At 45.2% G+C, this 26,102-nt stretch overlaps 1 protein-coding gene across 9 annotated transcripts in view; it reads right to left on the bottom strand.

Annotated features, from left to right (window-relative positions):
• Positions 1 to 1,434: 1,434 nt before the first annotated feature.
• The window catches only part of SLC43A3 (solute carrier family 43 member 3), a 42,406-nt gene continuing 17,738 nt past the window's right edge, over positions 1,435 to 26,102 (bottom strand). For 8 of the 9 annotated variants that reach the window (XM_028738649.2, XM_077933104.1, XM_028738667.2 and 5 more), the window contains 12 exons: positions 20,724 to 20,948; positions 19,229 to 19,358; positions 16,092 to 16,138; positions 14,146 to 14,222; positions 13,849 to 13,941; positions 10,081 to 10,220; positions 8,419 to 8,573; positions 7,120 to 7,302; positions 4,984 to 5,103; positions 4,683 to 4,869; positions 2,943 to 3,066; positions 1,435 to 2,261 (listed from right to left, as the gene is read on the bottom strand). In XM_028738649.2, coding sequence (XP_028594482.2) covers positions 2,109 to 2,261; positions 2,943 to 3,066; positions 4,683 to 4,869; positions 4,984 to 5,103; positions 7,120 to 7,302; positions 8,419 to 8,573; positions 10,081 to 10,220; positions 13,849 to 13,941; positions 14,146 to 14,222; positions 16,092 to 16,138; positions 19,229 to 19,358; positions 20,724 to 20,907 — 1,593 coding nt within the window. In that variant the 5' untranslated portion in view covers positions 20,908 to 20,948 and the 3' untranslated portion in view covers positions 1,435 to 2,108. Of the gene's footprint in view, positions 2,262 to 2,942; positions 3,067 to 4,682; positions 4,870 to 4,983; positions 5,104 to 7,119; positions 7,303 to 8,418; positions 8,574 to 10,080; positions 10,221 to 13,848; positions 13,942 to 14,145; positions 14,223 to 16,091; positions 16,139 to 19,228; positions 19,359 to 20,723; positions 20,949 to 25,804; positions 25,950 to 26,102 lie in introns of those variants that run through there. The other variant, XM_077933095.1, reaches the window with a different exon arrangement.

Genomic DNA, 26,102 nt, shown 5'->3' with positions numbered 1-26,102 from the left:
TAGATGAGCTTGCAGAAGACAAGCATCAGCTCAAAGAATAATGACTGAGAATATTCGTGAACAGTCAGCTGGTGCTTGAGCCAGAAACACAAACATCCCATGTTAACCTGCCTGTAGCAGCAAAGCCACAGAAATCTCTTTCCGGGCAGTCATAAGAAACTGCTATTGGCAGCCGGTGCCCCGGATTCTGCCCAAATTTGTGGGTGTCTGGCGCATGTGGAAGATGTCATGCAGCAGGAGTAGGCCTGACGGGGCCTGTCGCAGCCTCTGGAGGGCCTGATGGGACCCAGCATGGCTGCAGGTAGGCCCAAGGGGGCCTGCGCCACAGCGGGCGTGCTGACATCAGACACATGCTCCCCTGTGGTGCGTGGCTCCAGTGCAGAAATTTGTGGGTGCCCGGCCCCTTCATGGGGAATGTTGTGGGGGCTTGAGCACCCAGCCCCCCCCATCCAGCATCTATGACTGGCAGAATTGATAAGTCCCGGGCTTTTGAGGAAATGTTCTTGTTTTGCAAAAGCTTCTAGAAGTGTTAAAACTGCTGCATGAAACACTACTTTGGAAATCTCTCTTCAGCAGGGAGTAAGAGCATCACTATTTCATGCAGCCTTCAACTTAAGTAAACTTTGAATATAAGCATAGACGTCAGTATGTGTTTGACAGAAAGAACCAGCAGCATATAAGCCGTCTCAACAAGCTTAACTTTTTTAAAAACAACAACAAACCATTGGCTTTGTGTCTTATTGAAGCTATTCAAGTCAGAAGAACACAGTATGAATTTGTGGTAAAAAGATAAGCTTCCAGGCTCACAATCCTACAGGTCCATCAGCCCCATCCATCTCCTGCCCTGTCTTGGATTCAGATTCCCCCTCCTGCCACAAGCCTCTCTATACAGGTGTCTTACTTATTTTGAGACAGCACCGGTCATCTGTTTATTCCTTTAAATTTGCATCTCATCTTTTTTCCTGCCATGGAACCCAAGGCAAGGAACATGTGGTTCCTAGGCATCCTGTCAGGAACCACAAAGAAAGGAGGAGGCTAGAGCGCCTTCTAAGGTTGGCTGGTGAAATGACCCCACCCCCAAGGGATGGTCTGGCAACACAACAAAACCTGCTGTTGTAGTCAATGCTATAATTGATACAGTTATAGTACCCAACAAGTCACTACACTTTCTTGCTGTACCTTGAAAGAAGAGTTTATCTGTGATGGGAAGAGCTGTGCACCAGTGTGTGTGTGTGTGTGTGTGTGTGTGTGTGTGTGAGAGAGAGAGAGAGAGAGAGAGAGAGAGAGAGAGAGAGAGAAATTGATGCGGAACATCAGGTTTCTTATTCTTCTGCTATTCTACAGTATTTATGAACTTTCATTACAGTTGGGTTCCCTTCTGAATTTAATTTAATACTGGACTTCTTAACTACAACACAATGCCTGAAACTAGTGCATCTTTCCACAATTGATTTTTTTTATATAAAAAAAGACAAGCTTTATTGAAGTATTCAAATGGCATAGGGTGTTGGTTTTTTTCATTCCACGACTAAAAAAAAAAAAATTTTTTTTTGAAGGAATATCTCCCAAGCTGTGTAATGGACTTTGGTTCTTAAAAACCAAGATCAAATATATCTATTTAATAATTCAAAACAATGAGGGTAGACTGTTTTTCAACTAATTCAAAAACTTAATGGGAGACAAAAATGTTAAGTCTTCCACTTTAAAGAGTTGCATTTTCTGACATATTAAACATCCTAACTTGGTACCTGCTCTAATACTGGCTCGTTTGTATGATTCACAAAAATATAGCTCTGTTAATAAACAAAATAAATGTAAGTGAAATACAACCTAAATTCCCACACTAGGAGGATACAATATAGGTTTGATTCCTAGAAAAATAACACTCTAGAGAGAGGGAACAATAAACTGTGGTTTGGTATCACAGATATGTTTAAGTCCATTTGTTTCAAGGGACTTAAGCACACCTGACTGTGTTGGACTGTGACCAGATTTTGCTGGGAATGAAGCTCAGAGAGAGAGGAGGCTTCTTCCTCAGTTCCCTTTTCAAATCTTCTTAAGGTTCCCTTTTGATAGGAGAGGTTCGCAAAGTCTACACAGTGAAGGGCTCAGATAGAAGACTCCAGGCCTTCCTTCTTGCCTGCAGTTAAGGCTGGGGAGCCTGCGATGTTATGTTCATTCTGCCGCCGCTTGCACTCCAACCACACCATCACTGGGTTGACCAAAGCCAGAAACATTAGGACTACAAGACCAATATTCACCTGGAAAAAAGAGATGCACTATTAATATGCAGACGGCTGCTTCTAAAAATGTTCCTTTCTGGGGGGCTCTGGGAAATGTGAAGTGTCTGAGGCTGGCACCTAGCCCAGAGAGCTACCTGGGTCTCTATGCCTGCTCTGCATAGAGGCAGAAGGGAATAGGTGTATGCAACTGGCAGGCAGAATGAAGGCTTTGAATCAGCCAGGCCTATGGCAGCCACTTATGCAGCACCAAAAAAGAGGAAATGCATCAGCACCACTCCCCACCCAAAGGACAAATGAGGACAGAGACTTGCATATTTCCATATGCTAATTTATAACTATACGTGCAAATTCAAAAAATGACTATTTCAAATAAAAAATGCAATATATCTAGTCCTACTTGGGACAACAGACCAGGTGCCCTGTATGCTGAATTTGCTGTCCAGGTCCCCTGCCCATTTAAACTCGACTTGGACTAACAGACTTCGCCCTGAAGAGCAGGACACACTCAGGCCCAGATATATATTGCAATACATGGGGCCTGGCCTTTTGCCTGGTCAACAGAGTAGTACATCAGGTCTCCTAGCTCCATGTTCACTACCATCTGCAATACAACACTGTTCCTCAAAGAAGTAGAGATCCCCATTTGGAGTACTGACTCTCACGTGGTGAAACAGACTCATTAGGGCACAAAACACTCACATAAAAGGGATCCCCGTTGAGTGGGCCCCTGATGAGCGAGAAGCAGGGGTATTGAAGGAGAGACACCACGGCTGAGAGCCCCATCACCAGGCCGTAGAGTTTCCCAAAGTGTTCCAAGGGGAAGCTGCCAAGACAGAGTGGGGGAGGGGAGGAAGAAGGACATGGAAATTGTGACACGGCATGTCTAAGCGGACTATCCTCCTCACAGTGACTTGTCACTATGTGCTGCTTCTCCACCTCCCATCCTTCTATATTTTAATTTCTTTCCTTTTTGACTTCCATGTTCCTTTCCTTCCTCATCAGGAGGAAGGACATCAGACCTGCATCCCTCATATGGTCAAGGAACAGGGCGGGACATTTGTTTACAGCATCTGCATCACTATTTCATGGCACCCACATACCCTCCAACATTTCTCCAATGAAAATAGGGATGTCCCATTCCATAATGATAATTTTGTACCCCACACATCTAACTGGGTTGCCCCAGCCACTCTAGGCAGCTTCCAACCAGCGGCAGAGCATGCTCCCGAGGGGCGCATGGTGCGGATGGTGCCCTCAAAGGGGGTGGAGTGAGCCACTCATGACGGACATTTGGCGCGCCACCCGTCTGCGACTCCCAAGCCTCCCCCAAGCTGTCAAAACAAAGGGGGAAGGGGGGAATGCCACTGGCAAAGCGGCACAGCTCCCCCCGCTTACCCCGATGGCTCAAGGTAGGCTTGGGAGTTGCGGGCAGTGCACCGAATGCCACCCCCCCCCCCCAGTGAGGGCACCCGGGGTGGTCCGCTCCCACCCACCCCCTTCCTATGCCCCTGCTTCCAACATATGTAAAGACATAATAAAACATTAAACATTTAAAAAGTGTCCCTATACAGGATTGGCTTCAGACGTCTCAGGGGGCAGATAACGCCATACCCTCCAACATTTCTTCAATTAAAAAAGGGAAATCGTAAGGAAAAGTGGGACATTCCAGTTTCAAATCAGAAACTGGGATGGCTTCACTAAATCAAGGACATCCCTGGAAAATAGGGACACTTGGAGGGTCTGGACCCACACTGCAACAAAGGGCTTTTCATTAAATCCACTGAAGGAAAATTCCATGCTAACATGTGGCCTGCCTCCTCAATGACTAGCTTAAAATGAAAACAACCAGCAGATTTAGCACTCATACTAAGCCCTTTCCTCATATCTGCTTTCTTTAGTATTTTAAGCCAAGTGCAACAGTCACTTCTCATACACTGCCATCATAGCATAACTGCAAAACATTAAAATGCCAGATAAATAGTTCATCTTGTCCAGTCTCTTGCGTCTGACAGAAACAAGCTCTAGAAAGGTCTCTCAGCAGGGTTCTACAAACCCAGAAGACATAAATTGTGCTATGAACTGTGGAAGCTGCTCCTAAAGCAAGATTCTGAGAACTGCAGCCATTTATTATTAGTATAAATTGATATTTTTAGCCCTCTTGCGTGTGGGGAGAATCTTGAACAGCCTCTGTTTCTGTTTCTGCTAAAAAATTCAAAACCAGAGGAGCTGGTAGAGAGGGGGAAAGGATTTCAGTGAACAATTTTCTGTAATTGATTGTTATTCTGCACTACTACCAGTTCCTCTCAGTGGCTCCAAGTACCATTCACTGAGTATCAAAACTTCCTTCTGCTTTCATCCTTCCCTTTCTCTTTCCCCCGCCCCTAATCCATCCCTCCCAAACCACACTTTCCTCTTTTCACGGAGAGGCCAGTTACTTACGCAATGGCTAAGAAGGCAGCATTGCCCCCGTAGAGGAAGGAGCGGCTCAGAACCTGCAGGATAAACGTGGCGTACTGCACAGGCAGCACCGGAATAGAGGCACAAATTGAGAAGGCCACGCACTGCAGCACTGTGATGACCAGTGACAGCACACAGGAGCGCAGGTCCGCAAGGGAATCTGGCACCCCTAGAAACAGAGAATACAGACAGAGGTGAGCAGGACCAAAGGAGACCTCGGGGCATCAAATATCCTTGATGGGCAGTCTCATGAGGAAAGCAAAACACACACAATGGGACGTACCTTGCGAACTCCCTTCCTTTTTATGTCCACGTTTGTGACGGTCCAGGATAAGCCCGTTCCAGGGAGCACAGATGACTCCACAGAACTGGGTGAAGGCAAAAGCATTGGTGTAGCTGCTCACTGTTGACAGAAAGAATTAAGACAAAAGGATGACAAAACCCTCTTCCCGTCAGCACAAATATGTGCCAAGATTTTCATACACGTAACCCATTATTAGATGATGGCAAGAGAGTAGGAGGAATCAAAGGCCAGGAGCCCTTAGTTCTCCAGTAAAGGTAAAGGGACCCCTGACCATTAGGTCCAGCTGTGGATGACTCTGGGGTTGCGGCGCTCATCTCGCTTTATTGGCCGAGGGAGCTGACGTACAGCTTCCAGGTCATGTGCCAGCATGACTAAGCCGCTTCTGGCAAACTAGAGCAGCGCACGGAAACGCCGTTTACCTTCCCGCCAGAGCAGTACCTATTTATCTACTTGCACTTTGACGTGCTTTCAAACTGCTAGGTTGGCAGGAGCAGGGACCAAGCAACGGGAACTCACCCCGTTGCGGGGATTCGTAACCGCCGACCTTCTGATCAGCAAGTCCTAGGCTCTGTTGTTTAACCCACAGCGCCACCCATGTCCCTAGTTCTCCAGTAGTTCCAAGCAAAAAAATTTCAAGAACTACCTCTTCTTTCTCAATAGGAAGACTATCACCATCAGGAGGGGCTTCCCCTCAACTCCTAGCCAGGGCAGTCTCCTGGCACAGCTATTTAGCTAAGTCATTACAAGACCATTTTAATTCTATTTCAGCAGCTTTTTCCTGAAGTCAAGAGCACTGCTGAGACAAGATGGCCTTCCTCTCATGGTGAGAGAAAAGGGAGTCAGCAGCACCAAACACAAGAGACTGAAAATGGAGGCATGCCTCAAAATTGTACTGAAATTATGTGGGCTGTATCCACCATTAAGTCATATTTAGCGTAGACTAATTGCAATGAATGAGTACAACTAATTTAGGTCCATTCATTTCAAGAGCTCTACTTTAAACATAACATACCCTCCGACATTTCTCCGATGAAAATAGGGACATCCCATTCCATACTGGTAATTTTAATATTTATACCCCACACTTCTTACTGGGTTGCCCCAGCCACTCTGGGCAGCTTCCAACATATAAAAAATAAACATTAAAAAAACTTCTCCATACAGGATTGCCTTCAGATAACTTGTGGGGGTCAGGTAACTCCATACTCTCCAACATTTCTCCAATGAATAGAGGAACATCCCAAGGAAAAGTGGGGCATTCTGGGATCAAATCAGGAACTGGGACGTCTTCTCTAAATCAGTGACGTCCCTGGAAAATATGGATATTTGGAGGGTCTGACAGAACTTAAGTTGGCTATACTGTATATGGAACTTTGATGGAACAGAGAAAAGCCCAACAGGTTTCGATGGAAACCTTCCTTAGGTGCACAATAATTCAATTTATTAATCCCAGTTACAAAACATCTCTCATAGTGTGTTTTTTCCCTTCTACACTCTTCTAGTCTACCTGCCCCAAGACAAAGGGCAAGACCCAATGTCAGCCATAATTAGAATAAACCCATTGCAAACAATAGATTTAGGTCCACTGATTTCCCTGGGTCTACTATGGCTATGGCTTAGTTGGATCTCACCCAATAACTCTCATCCATCTCCACACACATATTTTTGTTTGTTTCTTACATATCATAAATTTGGGGCTAAATTTTCCCAAAAGAGCCCAGGGGGGCAAGAAACAGCATCAATACAACATAGTTTAAAATAAAGTAATAAAAACACTTAAAAACATAGACACATAGCCTCACAGCTAATAATTTCAACAACAACAACAATAATTTTATTATTTATACCCCGTCCATCTGGCTGGGTTGCCCCAGCCACTCTGGACAGCTTCCAACACATATAAAAACATAATAAAATGTCAAAAATTAAAATAAAGTTTCCCAAGAACAGTATTTTTCAGCTATCAAATGTGTGGGTGGACAGAAATGTTTTAAAATTCCTCCTGAAAGTTTATACTGAGGGTGACAGCAAAGGGAGGGAGATTATTCTGCAAACAAGAGAACCTCTTAATCCCCACCCGATGGTTCCCTGCCCCTTTCCAAATACTCTCCTTACCAAGGGTGGCGTCTCCCTCAGCCAGCTGTGTCAGCATGGGGTTGAGGGTGCCAATGAAGAGATAGTGGCGCAGCTGCATCACCGACAGCCACACCAGATGCCAAAAAAACAGTTTGGAGAAGACACAGCTCCAGAAGGAAACAACAGCTGGAGCCTTGAGGTTTGCTGCAGTCTCAGCATCTCCTAAATAAATCAAAAAGAGGGGACAGGAGGCATGTGTAAAATCTGAAATGATCTTTATGTCACACAGTACCTTGCTACTATTTCACTGCTGACAGTCATACCAAAGTGAGAGCCCTTTCTAGGCACAAATCAAATACACATCCATTGGTTTTTATGAGGGCTTCTAAGCAATTATCTCCCCATGCAGAGGCCTAGAGAATCTCTCACCCAGGGGTGAAAAATGGGCATGCAAAGTCGGTTCTGGTATAGGACTTACATTTTGTCAGTAGTGATGCTATGGATAAACATGATTAAGTATGGCTGAAATCTTCCAGTCATTAATTCACATGCCCTGGGGAAAACCACTAAGAGCAAACAAATGAGTTAACTCTTCCTACTTGCCTGCCCACCCAAAAAGGAATAGCTGACTGTGATGCTTCAGAAGACTTGAGGTCTTATTCTCTAGCAGGAATGATGAGCATAGATGACTGCCTGTGAATTACTAGTAGTGCAGGGGTGGGTGCATAGGATCAGGGCCGGATTTAGGTTTGATGAGGCCCTAAGCTACTGAAGGTAATGGGGCCCTTTATATAGCAGGCGGGGCCCATTATTTACATCATAGGAGCCTACACAACACAAAACACTGTTGCTATATGTAGGTTTTATTTTATTTGTTTTTTATATTATATTTTGGAAATGTACATCCAGGTTTTTTTCCTTTAATTTTTTTGGGGGGGCCCAAGAGGGTGGGGCCCTAAACTATAGCTCTAGTAAATCTGGCACTGGGTAGGATTAAGAAGGGTTAAAGGAACTGACTTGACTCTTGAGGTCCCTGGTATTGAATCCCCGCTTGCTCACTGGCTCTGCTAAACACAGCACTTTCAGACATTTGATGGTCAGAAATTAGGTATATGAGCCTGACTACAGAAACACATAAATGCACACAGAACCTCTTCTTGGAACAAATGCCAAGTGAAAGGTATATCTGACACCCTCAAGACCCCATAAACTGCACTTACTTTGCAGCAGATTTACTCTATTTTTAAACATATTTTCCCAAATGCAACATTCCCATCCAATATTAAGGCCCAGCTAGAATCTCTAACCACCAACCTTGGAACCGGTCTCAGTCCCTACCTATGCCAACAAGCCCTTTGTTGGTGGAATTTTCTTCGAGTGCTGGGTCAGCATGCAGATTATCCGAGTCCTCTGCATCATTCTCATCCAGGACTTTGGGGCTACGTTGCTCCTCATAGGTGCGATACGAACGGGACCTCTTGTGACAGCTCACTCTGCAGACACAATTAATATGACTGGTATCCCGGGGACTTATTTCCCATACAAAGAATGAAAACCCAAGTTCCACATGTGCAAAGTGAGAAAGACAGGGCAGTACAAATACAATTTATTCGTTCTTTCAGATGATGCACCATGACAGAAAGGTACAAAATCACAATGGCATTGATCATAACGCCAAGTAAATAGAAATTGCCATTAAATGCATAAACTATAAATGGATGATTCAACATATAAGAGAAAAGGAGTACAGGAAACTGAGAACTCAGCCTCAGGTTAGTTTATCTCTATTGCAGCAAATACTTTCACCATGTGTTTGAGCCAACAACATTCCTCTCTCTCTTCATTCCTTCAGTTTTCTTATTTGATAGTGGTGAGAAATGGGAAGTTTCATTCCAAACCAGTTCACTGCTCACCAGTTTAGGCTGGGAGTCCTCTACAAACCTACTTGGGAGTGAGTTCCATAGAACTCTGAGATTTAAGGCTAAATGACACATTGCACGCAAACAGGTTTAACTATAGCCCAGTGAACCTTTTCGAAGCAGCAATGCTGCTTCCAGGGAGAACAATCAGGAGCATAGAAATGGTAGGAGGGAGGGAATATGTGTTTAAAACCCTACAGGGGAGGGAATTTGCTCCAGGGGGTAATTTGGGGCAGAAAAAGGGCAGGTGGGAAAAAGGCTGAGCATCTTCCCATCAGATGCTTCTCTACTCTGGATCACCCCCCCCCCCCCCGGCTTTACTGCTTCAAAAAGGGCTGTAGTCAACATGCATTTGCTTGCTGTGTAGTTTGGCCCTTATGTCAATGTAAATTTCCAACTAAGCATGCAGAGGTCTGGGGTCTTAAGGATGCCTGCCTCAACTGCAGGCATCCTGAAACAATGGGTTCACTTTGGACTATATTTCCTGCATCCTTTCAATGAAGGCCATGCAGATGCTGTTTAATTAGGGCTTTTCTGAAGATGCTACAAAATGGCACCTGAGCTGCTCTCCAAACTGGTGTTTTTCCCCCCAATGGAGCTTGGGATGGTGATGTTGGGAGACAGCCACAGTAAAAACTGTGCAGGGTGTGAATCCTATCTTTATCGATTGGGCAGAAGAAGTTGTTAAACTGCTCTTTTATCTTTAATAGCAGCACGTGAAGAAAGCCTACAGATGAAGCTTTTCTCATCATGGATATAAACATCACCTGCCAATCAAGCAGTATGGTTACAGTGGTCCCTGAAGAGTTGGCAACCCTATACGAATCCCAGAGCACTGTGCCTGCCTGAAGAAGCATTCAGAAAGCAGAACTGTCTTTTAAAAATAACAGTGGATGGAACCCACTGGGGATAGCTTCTTTCTTCTACCACCACCAGGGTTTTAGGCAGCACTTTGCGAGCTTGAAGAAGGAAGGAAGGAAGGAAGGAATGGAAGGAGGTAGAAAGGGGCTCAGGATCTTAGCGAGGGCACACAGGGGAGAGAGCTGTGTATCAGACTGAAGTAGAGGCAAGTGCAGCTTACCCATATGTATATCCTGGGGGCAGTGGATATGGAATATGGCTGCGGGGCATCAGAAAAAAAGTACGGATCAAGTGCCAGGCACTGCAAGCAGACATGAAGAGGAACATGGTTCTCAGCGAGAGGCCTTGTTCATACAGCAGCTGTAGACAAATAGCACAAACTTGAGTTAGCCAAGCTCTGCATTGACTCTAATCTGTGTGGTGCACAGATTGCTTGCTTGGCTTTGGGCTCAAGTAGCAGATTATCTGCCTGTCTTTTAAGAGTGGGAGACAGATCCAACCCACAGGGTACAATTCAATATAAGCAGCACTACTGCATCTCTTCTGCAATTCCCATTCATTTGAACAGGAAAACGTATTGGTGGACTGTGCTCTATTTTTAATTATGATGAATCTCCACCTGAGACACCAAAATGCCTTGGACCAGTCACTAGCTCTCAGGCTCATTCTTTCATTTGCATAACAGATTTATCTGGTCACTCAATTTGATTTGATCTTTTTTATAGAATTCCCCAGGCCCAGCTACTGTTTCTAAGCAGCTTCTGCATGTCATCACAACAGAGCCAAATTATATGCGATATCAAAATGTGTCTGCATTTAGTGTGTAGTGTTTAATAGGGGGAAAACACAATAAAAATGTACTTCTTGAAAAACCTTACTTCCTCATAACAATAGATAGCACAGTGCTTCCAGACACCGTGCCTAAGTACCATACACCACCGTCAGCAAATCATGCCTCACATTCCCTTCCTAGAGCACAGTTTTGCCATGACCATGCTCTCAGGAACATGGATTTGAGTAGCAACATAAAGGTAAAGGGACCCCTGTCCATTAGGTCCAGTCGTGGCCGACTCTGGGGTTGCGGCGCTCATCTCGCTTTATTGGCCAAGGGAGCCGGCATACAGCTTCCAGGTCATGTGGTAAGCATGACTAAACCGCTTCTGGTGAACCGGAGCAGCGCATGGAAATGCCGTTTACCTTCCCGCTGGAGTGCTACCTATTTAGCTACTTGCACTTTGACGTGCTTTCGAACTGCTAGGTGGGCAGGAGCAGGGACCGAGCAACGGGAGCTCACCCCGTCGCAGGGACTTGAACCGCCGACCTTCTGATCGGCAAGCCCTAGGCTCTGTGGTTTAGACCACAGCGCCACCTGCATCCTGAGAAGCAACATGGTCACATGCATATACATGCTGAACCACAGCTGGAAATAGAACCCTTGTGAGCTGACGTCTTCCACGCTAACTATAGCCCTGCTTCCTCTTAGCTGAAATCACGCTTAGGATACTGCACCCTTCCTCTGCTTTCACTACATCCCCATATTCTCTGTCCTCGTGTGGCTGGATTTTGGTTTGTGTCATCAGGAGTGCTGCCTGCTGCTTTCTGTGTGGTGGCTCATGTGCTCTCTCTACAGAGAATGGTGATCCCTTAGCTCAATGCATATCTGAACAGTCTTAATGAAACTGGTGAAAAGAGGCAACTGTTAATACTAACAGCACAGAGACTGTCTTCCACCAGGTGCAGGGGGCCTATGATGTTGATGTTAAGTATTGCACCTCCAGTATCTCCAGGAATCCAGTCAGGAAGCTTTGGGCTATATGAGATTCTACAGAAAGACCCAATTGAGAAAATCAAAGTTGGCCAATAAGTCGAAGGCAAATGATAAACGAGGATATCCACCATGGTTCAAAAACATCTAGGATATCCTTATTTACCCTACAACTCCCCCTATCCCTGAGCATTGGGCCATGATGCTTGATGCTGATGGGAGCCGCAGTCTAATGACCTCTGAAAAGCACACTGGCTATCCCTGGGTGAAATGTTGTGATCACACATTGAAATTGAGTTGCTGAGTCCCTGACTAGCTGAAGACACAGGACTCAGAGCCAAACAAGATGCACCAAGCAGATGCATTCCACCCCCCACCCCCAATGGTATATTTCTTATCTTTACTGAAAAATAGTCCAGAGCATTATGAGTTTAAGAGGATGAATGGAAGAGGGTGTTTAACCTTTTTCCTTCTTCCTGCTTGCCCACTCAAAATTGCTGCCCCATCCAGCAGTCCTCCCACCTATGAAGGAAAGAGTGTTCCTCTGCAGGAGAATAGCGGCTGGAGGATATTTGGAGTAGACAAATGCCAGTAAGGGGGGAAAAAGGCTGAACAGCCTCTCTCCCATTATGATCAAGGCGGCATTGTTGTTGTTGTTGTTTTTTAGTTGTTTAGTTGTTTAGTCGTGTCCGACCCCATGGACCAGAGCACGCCAGGCCCTCCTGCCTTCCACTGCCTCCTGCAGTTTGGTCAAACTCATGCTGGTAGCTTCGAGAACACTATCCAACCATCTCCTCCTCTGTTGTCCCCTTCTTCTTGTGCCCTCAACCTTTCCCAACATCAGGGTCTTTTCCAGGGAGTCTTCTCTTCTCATGAGGTGGCCAAAATACTGGAGCCTCAGCTTCAGGATCTGTCTTTCCAGTGAGCACTCAGGGCTGATTTCCTTCAGAATGGATAGGTTTGATCTTCTTGCAGTTCAAGAACACTCCAAGTGGATTCCCCAAGAATCCCAAGAACTGTAGTTTGTTAAAGATGCTGCGAATTATAGCTCTTTGAGGGTTAAACTACAGCCCCCAGTGTTCTTTAGGAGGGGGGGAAATCTGCTTTAATTGTGCTTTCAATGTATGGTGTGTACTGAGTCTAGCTCACAGCTGCCCCATGCTGGTTTTCACAGGGAAGACAAAGAGTGTTGGAATAACAAGACAGGTGACTGTGCCATATCTTATTATTTGGCCTTGACCTTCAGCTATGACCTAACTAGGAATTAGCTGAAAGCGCAAGGATGACCCTTCACATACAATTTAGCTACTTATCGGATTAATAGTCTCAAATTGTCTCAGGGTCACTACAAGCAGCCTACTTAATTCTTCAATGTCCTGCAGCAAAAGTGACCAGCAGTTTGCTACTCTAATGCTCTTGAAAAGGCATGGGTTAGCTTATCTACGGTACAAGCATAATACAACAGCTTCTAAAGGAAGTGTTTTTTATCATTATGTAAGTGGAAAATTAATCAGGTGGGGATGAGGAGACAAATGTGTTGCATATGTTCTTGCTATTAAATGTTGAGAGTTAATCCAATTTAGAAGCCCCCAAAGATTAGAGGAATAAGATACCTAGCACTTGCCAATTCTATCCATGCAGACACCCAGATGTTCAATAAGAAAGACATATCACATGATGTCAGAGAGTTGTAGAATTTTTCTGACCAGAGAGGTTGAAAATGTATCTACAGTACTGGAGTTGGGACCTTTTGGAATCTCAAAATCTTTCTCCATCCCCCTGTTTTCCTGTCTTTCTATTTTTCCTCATTCTTCTCCCTCCACCCACTTAAATCACTATCTTTCCTCCTCCCTTCCCCCCATCATCTCCCATCCTGGACTCTTTCTTTCTTTCTTTCTTTCTTTCTTTCTTTCTTTCTTTCTTTCTTTCTTTCTGTGTCCAAACCAGTTGCCAGTTCAGGCCATTCAAGAGCTAGCCAGTGGCTCAATCAATGCTATTAAGTTAGGTGGGACAAAAAGGTGGCAATGCTTGAGTCCAAACTTCCCTTTCCTGTGAAATTTCTGAGGGTTCTATGACTAGGCTGCTGACTCAACATCTTAGAGGAAGAAGAAGCACTGTCATAACACACATCATTTCTTAGGAGGAAAGCCCACAACACAGGATTCTGGTGCTTGTTTTTCCTAAGTGTGGCAATTTTTAATTCTTTAGGAAACAGTCACTAACCTTGATGACAAGAAAAACTGCAGAGGAAGAGTCAAAGGCCCCATTGTAGAGGGTAATGATGGTTGAGCGGTGTTTTCCAAACAGATTCCCAACCTGGAGAGACAAATAAGATCTCAAAGCAAATTGACTACTTTCCTGGAGGGGGTCAGCAGATCACAGCCAAAGGGCCTAGTTGCCGGTGAACTTTAATATGTTAGAGTATGGAGGCAGGGACAGAGTGCCCCAAAGGTTCTCCTGTAAAGAATTTCCTCTCCCAGCTCCCTCCCCATTAGGATGTGTGAGGGAAGAGCATCAAACCTGCATGTTGGTGAGGATAAAGAGGATCCCACCGACAGAGAGAAACGTCAGTGCTGGGAACAGCATCAGCGCAGTGGCTGTACCGGAAGAAAAATGGATGGAAGGGCATATCAGCAACATAGGCCTACCATGCTCATAAAACAAGACACAGCTGGGCATCACATCACTCTAAGCAGTGGTGCCACTGCAAACTTTGAACTGCAGGAACTCATAACAATCCCTATAGCAGGCATGTCCAACAGGTAGATGGTGATCACTGGATGTCTGTGGTAGATCACTGGTAGATAACTGGCTCCCCCCCAAAGAAGATCAACAACCCCTGAAAACGGACCTTCCTCCTCCCTAAAAAAAGCTCAGCAACTTCAACCTGAACCCCAAAAAAGGGGGTAGATCACTGCCAGTTTTTAACTCTGAGTAGATTGCAGTCCTTTGGGAGCTGGCCACCCCTGCCCTATAGCAACATCCCCCTAGATATATCACACACACACACACACACACACACACACACACACACAGTGCAGCAGTACATAGCACAATGCCCAAATTATTAAGACCAGTTGGCAATAATAGAAAAGTGAGTCAGCAAAGTTGTAATAATTAGCATGTTGAACTTTGGCTGTGGAGACCTAGGTTCACATCCCCAATCAGCCTTTAGCTATTAAATTAGAAATAAAAAGAAACTTGCAATTAAGTATTATCTAGCATGAAGTAGGAACCCCATCCAAGGAAAGGAAAGAAGTACCCAGCCTCTGCTTTACTGGTTCCCTCTTTTTCCTTCTTTGTTTATCTGGCCCCAAAATGTCTGAAAGCCTTGTTATCACCTTGTTAATTTGCCAGAGTAAGGAGAGAATATTAGTCATCCTGACAAATGAAACAGAAGTCCTAGTGCTGCATTCTCCTCTACTTTTGAACCTAAATTTCTTTTTTTTCTTACAATCTTGCTGGTGTGTGCACACAGAAGCAGCTCAGTACTGAAAATGAGACGTTCCAGTGCAATAAAAGGAACTCGTACTCCTCAAGCCATCTCTTCCCAGAATTCTCCAGTCAACATATTAATACAGGGCAGCACACTGTGCTATTCTAAATTTCTATGCCAGCTCAGGGGGCTCAGAATGCAGCAATGGGAAGGATGAATCCAGTTCACTTGCTTTTTGGTGTTTAGCATTTGAGAAAGACTAGCACAACATGCCAGGAGTGTGTGGAAAGAGGCAAAACAGGAACTTACTACAAATATAGATTGTAGTTAAGATCCCACCTCATATGATTCCCCTTTCCAATCTTTAGAAATATTTGGAGGATCCAGCATAATTTTGGGAGACCTACACAAGCAATAATAATAATATTATTGGACTGACAGCTATCTAGCAACACACAAAGACTGAACGTCTCTCAAGATGGAGAGCTATAGTAGCATGGTTTCTCTCTCCCTGTAGCCATTGATATAGACATTGAAACTCTTGTACATCACATCATACATGTGTACTTAACACACACACACACCCTTTCTCTTCCACATTTACAGCCATCCCTTGATTATAGGTGTTGCTAAGGCACACTTCTAAAACTCATGTCCGCACTACAGACAGACACACACACACACACACACACACACACACACACACACACACACCCCTTCCCCATATGAAGACCCACCCAGGCATCTTTTGCTCCTCCACACAAAGCCATACAAAATGTATTTACTTAGGTATATGTTAAAATCATTTCTACCCCACCAGATGCACTGGATGGGTGTTTTCACATATACAACTCTGCATCAAGCTGACCCAGCTTGCAACATAACATAGTATCATGTCTTTGATTGTTCTGAAGGACAACAGCAACAGTTCCCAACAGTTTCAAGCCTAACACTGGAACTATTGTGTCCATAATTTGTACCCCTACAAATCTACCTAAATAAGCCCAGCTCTTAATCCAGGAACACTCACCTGCTGAGGAAAATGCAATGAGGAGAGTACCAGTGGTGTAGGCAGATCTGGAAGACAAAGAGATGCCCTGAGCTACCAAATGGGCACTGGGCTGCGGACACGTGGGCAGCAAGGTGAACTACTTCCTCCCTTCATCCCCCATCAGACACAGTGAGCATCCATCAGCTTCCCATCCTTTTGGTAGACAGGCAGGCAGCTGTGGGAGCCATGGGCATCGGAGGAAGAAAGATGAATCAGTAAGATGGAGATTGGAATTGAGAGATCATTTGAAAATAGAAATAGACCGGTGGGGAAAAGATGAAGGAAACCATGCTGAGGAACAGAATAGAAACTGAAATTAGAAAAGAGGAGAGACTCAGGCAAAGGCACAGCCTGGAGGGAGTTGGACCAGGGGCAGATTTAGGGGAGTGTGACTAGTTCTGTTGTACTGGGTGTGGAGTTTTAGAGGCGCTGCCGAGGACACCACAACTAGGATTTACAATGGAGTGCAAGAGGCACCGAATTTTGGTGTCACACAGGGTGCCATTGAAATTTGAGACCCCAAGATCCGCCTCTGGTTGGATCATTAAAAATTGTCCTCCATTTTTGTTTAGGGTTATGAGAGAAAGAATGATGATGATGATGATGATGATGATTTATTACTTATACTCACCCACATGAGAATGTGAATGAGCATTAACTCTAGTTTAGCTTTAGTTCAGATACTGATAGACAAACTACATGAAAGTTTATGTTTGTCTTCTGTCTCTAATATACAGGTTCTTCTTTTAAAAAAGGCAAATGGCACTGGGTGGGTGATAACTATTGGAACTTAAGCAGCTGTGGAGAAACAATTTTAACCATATCCTCCCCTTGGGGAGTCTTCTGATGTTTTTGGAATGCTGCACCCATTAACATTTTTTTTTTTTTTTTGTACTAGATAACACCAAGCAGATAACACCAGGTTAGGAAAACATTTCCACAGCTCTGCTTAGTTGGCCTCGTGCCCTGCGAGGAAAGAGGGCAAGGACCCAAAAGAGCCACCTCAGCACTACTCTCCTGCCCACATGGCTGATCAGTTCACTCACATGAGCCGCATGACTTTGCCCACTCCATTAATACGCCCAGCCAGTTAAGGAACCTCACAAACTGCAGCCACAGCAAATACTAGCTTCCTGCGTGTGCTCATAGGAACCCTTGGACTTCCTGCCTCATAGGCTGGCATAAACATTGCTTCACTTGGGTATCCAGCTCAAAGAACAGGCACTGCAAAGGGCTCCCTGTTTGCAGCTGATCATAAATGAAATCTGTATCAGATAACAGGGCTAGGTTGAATATTGACACCTCACTGCTGTAGGCTCACTAACCTCCCATCCCAGAAACTGCCCTCCCCACAATTTGGCATGATCACCAGGGGTTTGACTGGTCCGATTCAGTGCTGTGTATAATCAGCATGTTCTGCAGTGAGTTTCATATATGAATTATGTGCCGTGTGAAGAATCATTTTATTTTGTCTGCCCTAAATCACCTGCCAGTCATTTCCATTGATAACTACACCACACCCAGTCATTTTATGGTGCAAGAGAGGGGGAAGTGTCATTGTCTCCCTGTTCTCCTGTCACTATCAACTGATAGGGAGTGTAGAACAACCTGTCATCTTCCCCGAAACATCGGCTCAGGTGAAGTATACGGGCATTTCAGATTTTATTTCAGGTAATATTGACTCAAGAAGCACATCACTTCTATTCCCCACCCTCAAGGTGGATAAATTAGATTGGTTTTGAAGCCCTGAGTGGTAGAAGGCTCAGTGGTTTCAGTGTGAAAACTGCTACAAATTCAAATGCAGCTAGGTAAAAAAATGTCAAAAGTTTCCAATTTCCATCTTAAAAAAAAGTCCAGGAGCTCGTTATACCTGTTGCCCACAGCCTAGCCAATCTGTGTCCAGCACATGCCTGCACACTTGCTATGCAGCTAGTTCTGTACACAGCCCAAATAGAAGTCAGAGCTGCCAGATGAAAAACTGCAGCTGCCACAGTCTCAAGGAGTCTTACGAATAGGCCCTCCAAGCCATGGACAGCTGCTAGTTACTTTTCTAATACATCCTGCTCATCCTGTGAGTCTCTATCTATCCCCAGTCAGCCTGCTCTCCCCTTCACTGCTTCAGTCAAACTTTTTTAAATTTGAGGAGACGAAGGAGCTGTCTTTCAGAAACTGAACACGTCAATGCAAACTAAAAATGTGCATGCATGCGTACTCGGTTACATATCCTGTTCATTTATTACATAAGAGGGAGGCTGATGCAGCAGTCTGCAGAGGCCTCATGCAAAAACTAGCAAAAGTTTCTGACCTTCCTCCCTTGGGTATAACCTCCCCCTTGACAGGAGCAGCAAGCTGTTTATTAGAGTTATGTGAAGATTAGTATTAAGTCAAGAGGAACTTCTCAGTACTCATATGGAGGCAGTCTGGGCTGTTAAAGATAACAGGCATTTTATCATTCTAGCTGTCTGACAGCATGCACAAGAGCATGGGTGGAAGATAAGGAAAGAATCAGGCAGGAGGGAGGGATAGAAATGTGCATAGAAGTGAATTTCTGACCATCACAGTTCCTTTCTGGCCAGCATATGCCAAGTGTTTGGGACTCCACCCATCCCACCTAAAAAAGGGACTGGAAGAACAGACAGTGAGAATGGCCTGAACCACTTCAGACTACAGGTAGGCATCACATTTTAAATGATAAATAAATGTTGGGGAATTTTTGTGCAGATTTATGTCTGCTTTGCTCCTCTTTTGGTGATGCATGACCCCCCCCCCCCAGCAATGTGAGTAGTCACCCTAGGACCCACCCTCCAGAACACTTCAGTCCCTGAATCAAGTTTCAGAGAGTGAACTTACTTCAGTCTAGGATTACTCACTCTTAATCTATAAAGGATTTTAAGTGTTGCATTGCAGGGTGGAATTCAGCAGGTTCCACTTCTCACATCTTCTTAGGGTTGTGGTGGTGGAAGAGTTCACTGCTGCCCAGTTTCTCCCCACTACATGACTATTAAAGGCAGGGGAGCTCTTTAATGGCAGGCGCTAGCAATCCTGCTTCAGTTCCACAGAAAAGGCAGAGAGCTCCAAGCAGGGAAAACGAGAAGAGGTTGTGCCCCAACACTTACATGGCAAGCAGACGTGCTGCTGTGGTACCAAAGCGGTCAAAGATGTAGCCTGTTGGGAAGGTCATGAAGTTGTTCATGAAGGAGCCAATGGTGAAGATGAGGGAAAACTGCTCATCCTGAGCACTGCAGTCTGCAAAGGGACAGAGAATTCAGATATGGTCCCTAATGCAATTCAGTCCCCCAAGCACATATTTACTGTGTGCAGAGCTCAGACTCAACTTACTTTAGATTTTTATCTACTGTATGTCTCCCAGCCTAACACACCCTGTCCCACATGCAAAGCAAACCCCTAGCACCATATTGTTCATAGCCAGTACCCAGTTTCCAAAAGGAGAGGTGCCAGGATCAAACCCTCCTGATGAAAGTTTCACAGCTTCTCATTTGACAGCCCTTAACCTCAGATTCCTTAAGTGCTGGCAATGGTTGCAGTTACTTAAATGTTTTGAAAGGGCACCCTGCGGGTACTTAAAAATACTCACTTTATTACTATGGTTGAGCCCTGGCACTGAAAGCCTGGCATGTCCTGGGGAGTATTTGGTGTTGCATTAGACTGAACCTACATCAGTGCTCCCCTTCCAGCCTTCAATTCAGGACATGGAAACAGCAACTTTCCCTCCACATCCCGAAATGTTCCCTGTTCTGTTCCTTGAACTTTTTGCAGTCTACCCATTCACAAAATGCAACGCAAGAATTATTTACAAGCAAGTGTACCAGCCTGCGGTGTGGAGTGCTTGCTAAGGAGCACATCTGTTAAGGCAGAATGGGCTCCAGCTGCCACTCAGTATGTTAGACTGAAATCCTTTTTTCAGATGAACCAAACCTGCCATTCCAAGCCACAAAGCCTGCATGAGAGGAGCACGGTAGGAAAGTTTGTATCCCTGCAATGAGGTGCTCACATCACAGTGAGAAAACCTATAAAATGAGTGCTGTACTCACAGGGGCATAACTCGGGATGATGTATGGACCACACCAGCCAGTCTCCAATGGTACTTCTGAACCAGCATGAATGTCTCAACACATTCATGAGTTCAGGGGCAGGGAACCTGTGACCTTTTGTGGACTCCAGCTCCCATCATCCCTCTCCATTGGCCATGGTGTCTGGGACTGATGGGAGTGAGGAGTCCAACAACTTCTGGAGTGCCTCACCTCTGCCATAATTCATACACTCTCACACCCAATCTCTGTGCAGTTCCAAACTAACTCCCTATGCCAGACCTGCTCAACATGTGACCCACCAAGCTGAATGTAGCCCACCAGCTATGCATGGTTATCTGCCGCAGGCTTGGTAAAACTCCTTGGTTTCTGCTGCCTGCAAAAGCAGGGTTATCAAGCATCTGGCAGTTCACAATACATGAACAACAGTCTGCATTTGGCTTGGTGGGATTACAAGTTGTGCAGTCCTGCCCATACAGCTGTTTGTGACTCCCAACTTGCCCAGTATGTGTATAAACTCAGAACTTCCCTTTAAAAGCAGACCCCCACCATCTGATCTTACCTGTGACATTGCTTGTTTGATTGGCAGCTGCAGACATACACAGATCCTCAAAGTAGTGCATATCCTTGAGGACATACACCAGGGATGCCCATCCAAAAATGACACCTGCAAAGCACATGCATTCCACTAGACCTGAGAGTAGCGTGGCCAGACGTTTGGCCATGCTTGAGCCCCGATGCTCCATGGCCCTTCCCTGTTGATCCTGAGGAAATTCCTTTTCTGATCCTGCAACCAAAGAGAAAATGTAGTCAGTGAAATATGTGGAAAACTAAGCAGGGCGTATCCAAGTTGCTCAGTAGCAAGCAGCTGCTTCTGCAGTGAAATGTATAACAGCATGCATGAGTTTATAAGGGGAGGCTGGCTGAAGATGCTGGACCTAGTAGAGAGGCAAAGGGGGAAATGAGGAAGCAGATTAGTGGTAATATCATAAGACCATGAGCAAGGACCAAGCAAGCTCTCTACATCTACAACACAAGGAAACAATCATAAGAAGAGAAAGAGAAACAATATAAGAATGTGTAAAATGGACACAAAATAGGTTTGTGAATAGCTACAGTGATACTTGGGTTTTGGCAAAGCACCCTATTTTTAAATAGAGTGCTTGCAATAATAAAGAGAATTTAAAGCTCAGGCTGCTTACAAAAAACAGTTGGGAAGTTCAGTTATGAAGCTTTCAAGGGCAACCAACTTATGGGCAGATGCAGAACAACTTGGCACTGCCATTCTCTATTGATCTGTTGTGAGAAAGCCCTAGCTGCACCTCAGGAGCACAGAAACGAGACCAAACTCGCCTAGCAAGTCAGAGGATAAAGATAGCTAAACTTACAGGATTTCATGCACTGATATTGGAAGAATCTGGTGACTTGGGACTGGTGCATGTTGCTGAGTGCACCCAGTTCCTTTGAACTCATTGCCTCTCTTCAGTGTAACTATATTGCAATGGAGTTGGGTAAAATCTCTGAAGAGTACTCCATGACATTATAGGGTTCTCCTTTATGTAACTTTGTTCTCCTTTACCTTGCAGTGGGACAATTCACTCCGACAGTGGCCTACCCAGTGACCTTCAAGGGGGTAGGGTTTATACCCTACTTCCCACATCAAACACTCAAGCAACCCTACACCACACCATGCCATACAAGCCCTCTTGCGGCAATGACTTTGCTGCAGGATTTCTCCAGGTCTCTGGTTTGTGGTGGTAGGGAAAGCCCTCTGTGCTATTGCAACAAGACTGAGCTGCTGCTACATTGGCTTGAAGTATACTAGTTAACAACAATGTTTTAATCAATGTTACATTTCATTTAAACAAAAATACGGTACTTCTTTGCCTTAGGCAACCCTGTTGTTTTTCAGAGCCAAACAAGATGGGACATTTGACATGTACTTAGCCCTGCCATGGAAGATTATAAATTTTTAAAGAAAAATGGGCAGCACATGGGGGCTGCGTGAAATTGGCACCAAGGTATCAAGGGGGCAGGGTTTTGATCCTTTGCCTCACCGTAATCACAATCTTCCCCCTTGCATATTTACAGTGGGAAGAAGTTAGCACCAAGGGCCTCTGATCAAGGGCAGACATTGGTAATATGGCACCCTGGGCAAGGACAAGATTCCACCCCCGCCGCCCAAAAATGCCTTATTTCCACAATAATTTCTTTTGGTGACTGTACCCATAATGTTTGCACACACCCCAGCTTGGCACCCCATGTAGAGAAAACCACCTGCAGCACCCTAAATCTGACACTGCTCTGATCAGATCAGGATCACAGTGGGGGGGGGGTAAGCTTCAAGTCTCCCTCCACACCATGGTTCCAATTATAAATAAACGTTGCATTATATCCTTGCTAAATTTCATGATAGAACAGCAGCAGGCACACACCCTAAAAGCCGCTTCGTGCATTACCCTTACACTGTAAGAACCTGCATGTCAGAAAAAGCATGTGTTGACATCACATGTGGCTATTGCACAAACACATTTCACTGCCTGTCCACACACAGCTTCACAGTACTTATACATGAAGCAAAATAAACATGTATACAATCACTGTCTGCAGTGATGTACACCCAAGCTTCACACTTTTCCCTACACACACATGTCCTTAATACGAAAGAATGAATTCAACATTGGACAACACAGCCACACTTTTCTAATGGTATCTGATATGGAATATGCTTTTGAGTTTTGAATCCACACCCTGTACAGTTCAAGCAAGCAAAGACAAGTCATTGTAACAAAATAATAATAATGCATTTTTATAGTGCCATCAGGGTATTCTTCACTTAACAGAGAGAGACCCCTGCCCTGAGAAGCTTACAGTTTACATTTAGACTATTGGCAGCAGGAGAGATTACAGAGAGATGGAAAAGTGTGACAAGGGTAAGAAGGCATGAAAGATGAGCTTGTGCAGTTACACGTGATAATTTATTGCACATATGATCATTGCTAAACAGGAATGCACCCTCTCAAACTCCCTCCAACATTCACAGATTCACATCCTGCCATCTGTTTAACTTAAGACACCCAACTTTCTGTCAATCACCTATCCTCCTGCTTGACATGTGCCTATGCCGCCAGTTATCCCCTCACTTATCTATATTTCTACCATCCTCCTATCTTTTGCTGGCAAGCTCATCACCATGGTATTTCTTCAGTGCTGTATAATAGGCAGAGAGATAGGTTTGGTCTTTGGTTATTGTGGTGGGTTGCATATGGAGAGAGAAAGTAAGTGTGTGTGTGTGTGTGTGGATGTGGGGCATGTTGCATTGTATAACCTTCATAGCTGCAGCTTTGTCTGTGAATCATTAATCACACATTCTTTTAATAAAAGCCTGTTCCCTCTCAGCTGTGGGTGGTGGTAAATGTTAAAAATAATGTTCCACATTTCTGGGGCCCGTTCAATCCAAGCCCTATCAACATGTTCCACCTAAATTAACTACCCAAGCTGAGCTTTAATGGCTGGTAAATAAACTACATCACATCTCAATCACTTAGAAGAGAACTGGGACCCAGCTCCACAGGGCTAGACCTAGTTTGATCCAGGTACTCTCTGCTCAAATAGAGACTCAGGCTTCTTCTACTATAAACATTGGGACCATGCTGAGTAGGATGTGAGGGAGGAGTAACAGAGCAACAGACTCCCTTTGGGATACTGATCTCACTATAGGGTGTCTCAAGTCAAGAGGATATTGTCAAAAGCTAAATAAAAACCCAAGGATGAATTATTCTACTGGAAACATATAGTAAACAGACTAGTAGAGAGCTAGCAAGCATCACTTCCTTTCACTTATCAGTTCATCAACCCAAATCAAAACATCTTACACATGCCTGCCCTTTATTTGTCTTGTTTTCTTCTCACACCACTCAGCAGTTGGACTCGAAAAGCCAAAGGAGGGCACTATTTATTCATTTATTGTTAAAACTATGTGCCACTTTTCACCACATGGGTCTCAAAGTGGCTTATAATAAAATATACAATGTACAACATTAAAAAACATAATTAAACCTCCAATAAACAAAAATTAAAGATTTTTGACCAGGAATCCAAACTCAACAGGGGCAGTGCCCCAGATGTGGGAGGGCGTGCCATAGAGTTGGGCCCACAACACTGGAGGCATAGCTCTTCATTGGCATGTCATGCTTCTGGCCCATAAGGTAAAGGTAAAGGTACCCCTGCCCGTACGGGCCAGTCTTGCCAGACTCTAGGGTTGTGCGCTCATCTCACTCTATGGGCCGGGAGCCAGCGCTGTCCGCAGACACTTCCGGGTCACGTGGCCAGCATGACATCGCTGCTCTGGCGAGCCAGAGCCGCACACGGAAACGCCGTTTACCTTCCCACTAGAAAGCGGTCCCTATTTATCTACTTGCACCCAAAGGTGCTTTCGAACTGCTAGGTTGGCAGGCGCTGGGACCGAACGACGAGAGCGCACCCCGCCGCGGGGATTCGAACCGCCGACCATGCGATCAGCAAGTCCTAGGCACTGAGGTTTTACCCACAGCGCCACCCGCGTCCCTTCTGGCCCATAGGGAACCACTAATAGTGCTCCCCCCACACAATGACCTCAGTGACCAACTTGGGTATGCAGGGTAAGGTTGGCCTTAATATACCTTGGGCCTAAGTTATTCAGCTATTTGTACACTAGTACAAGAACCCTGTTTAATTTGACCCAGTTGCAGACAGGAAGCCAGGGCGGGTCTTTTTAACACCAGCGCCATGTGTTGGCAGTACAGTGGTACCTCGGGTTAAGTACTTAATTTGTTCCGGAGGTTCGTTCTTAACCTGAAACTGTTCTTAACCTGAAGCACCACTTTAGCTAATGGGGCCTCCTGCTGTGGCTGTGCTGCCGAAGTACCACTGTAGTCTGTTCCTGCCACCAAACTACTGTTGACTGCAGCATTCTGCACCAGCTGAAGCTTCCAGACCAGACACTAAGGCAGCCCCACATACAGCATGTTACAATAATCAAATATTGAGGCTACCAGTGCATAAACCAGAGAGATCAGGTTATCCCTATCCAGGCATGACCATAACTGACGTACCAGGCAAAGTTGATAAAAGGCACTCCTAGCTACAGAGGCAACCTGAGCCTCAAGTGACAATACTGACTCAAAGAGTACCCCCAAAGTATGGACCTGTTTGTTTAGAGGGGGTGCAACCCCACCCATGACAGGAAGCTAGCCTTTTGCCTGGATGTGAGAACTGTTCTCCCACAAGGCCTGTCTTCACAAGGTTCAGACTCATCTTATTGGCCTCATTCAGTCCACCACTCTTTCACAGCCTCTCCTGAGTCAGATGTAATGGAGAAACAGAGCTTGGCCTCCCCAGCATACTGATGAGACCTTGCCCCAAAACCACCATTCCCAATGGCTTCATATAGATGTTGGACAGCACTGGGGAGAACAGAGTGCCCCCCAGGACTGTATACTGCCATGGGCCTGAGAAGCAGTCTCCCCATCATGCTGCTTTCTGGACATGACCCTGCAAGTAAGAACAGAACCACTGTGCCCCCAATAACCAGCCTGAAGAACCAGGCTAGGAGAATCAATTGCTGAGAGATGCAGCAAAAGAAGTGGGGTTGCAGTCCCCTACCTTTTTCTTGATAAAGGTCATCCATCAAGGCAACAGAGGCTGGTTCAGTCCCAAACTCAGATGTGAAACCAGACTGAAATGAATCTAGACCATTTGCCTCCTCCAGAAGCAGCTGTAGCGGCTCCACCACTACCCTCGCCACCATCTAGAAAAATGCAGGGTTAGCAACTGGCCAATGGCTGTTGCATTCCATTGGGTCCAAGGTTGGCTTTTTAAAGAGTGGACACACTACAGACTCTCTGAGGATGGGGGTGGGAAGTAATGTTTTTATTTGGACTTGCTGCCTTTCTCCCACTCC

The sequence above is a fragment of the Podarcis muralis genome, chromosome 1 (assembly GCF_964188315.1).
Source record: "Podarcis muralis chromosome 1, rPodMur119.hap1.1, whole genome shotgun sequence".
In the NCBI taxonomy this organism is placed as follows: domain Eukaryota; kingdom Metazoa; phylum Chordata; class Lepidosauria; order Squamata; family Lacertidae; genus Podarcis; species Podarcis muralis.
Note: the sequence above shows the minus strand (reverse complement) of the source record. Positions and strands in the feature narration are given on the sequence as shown.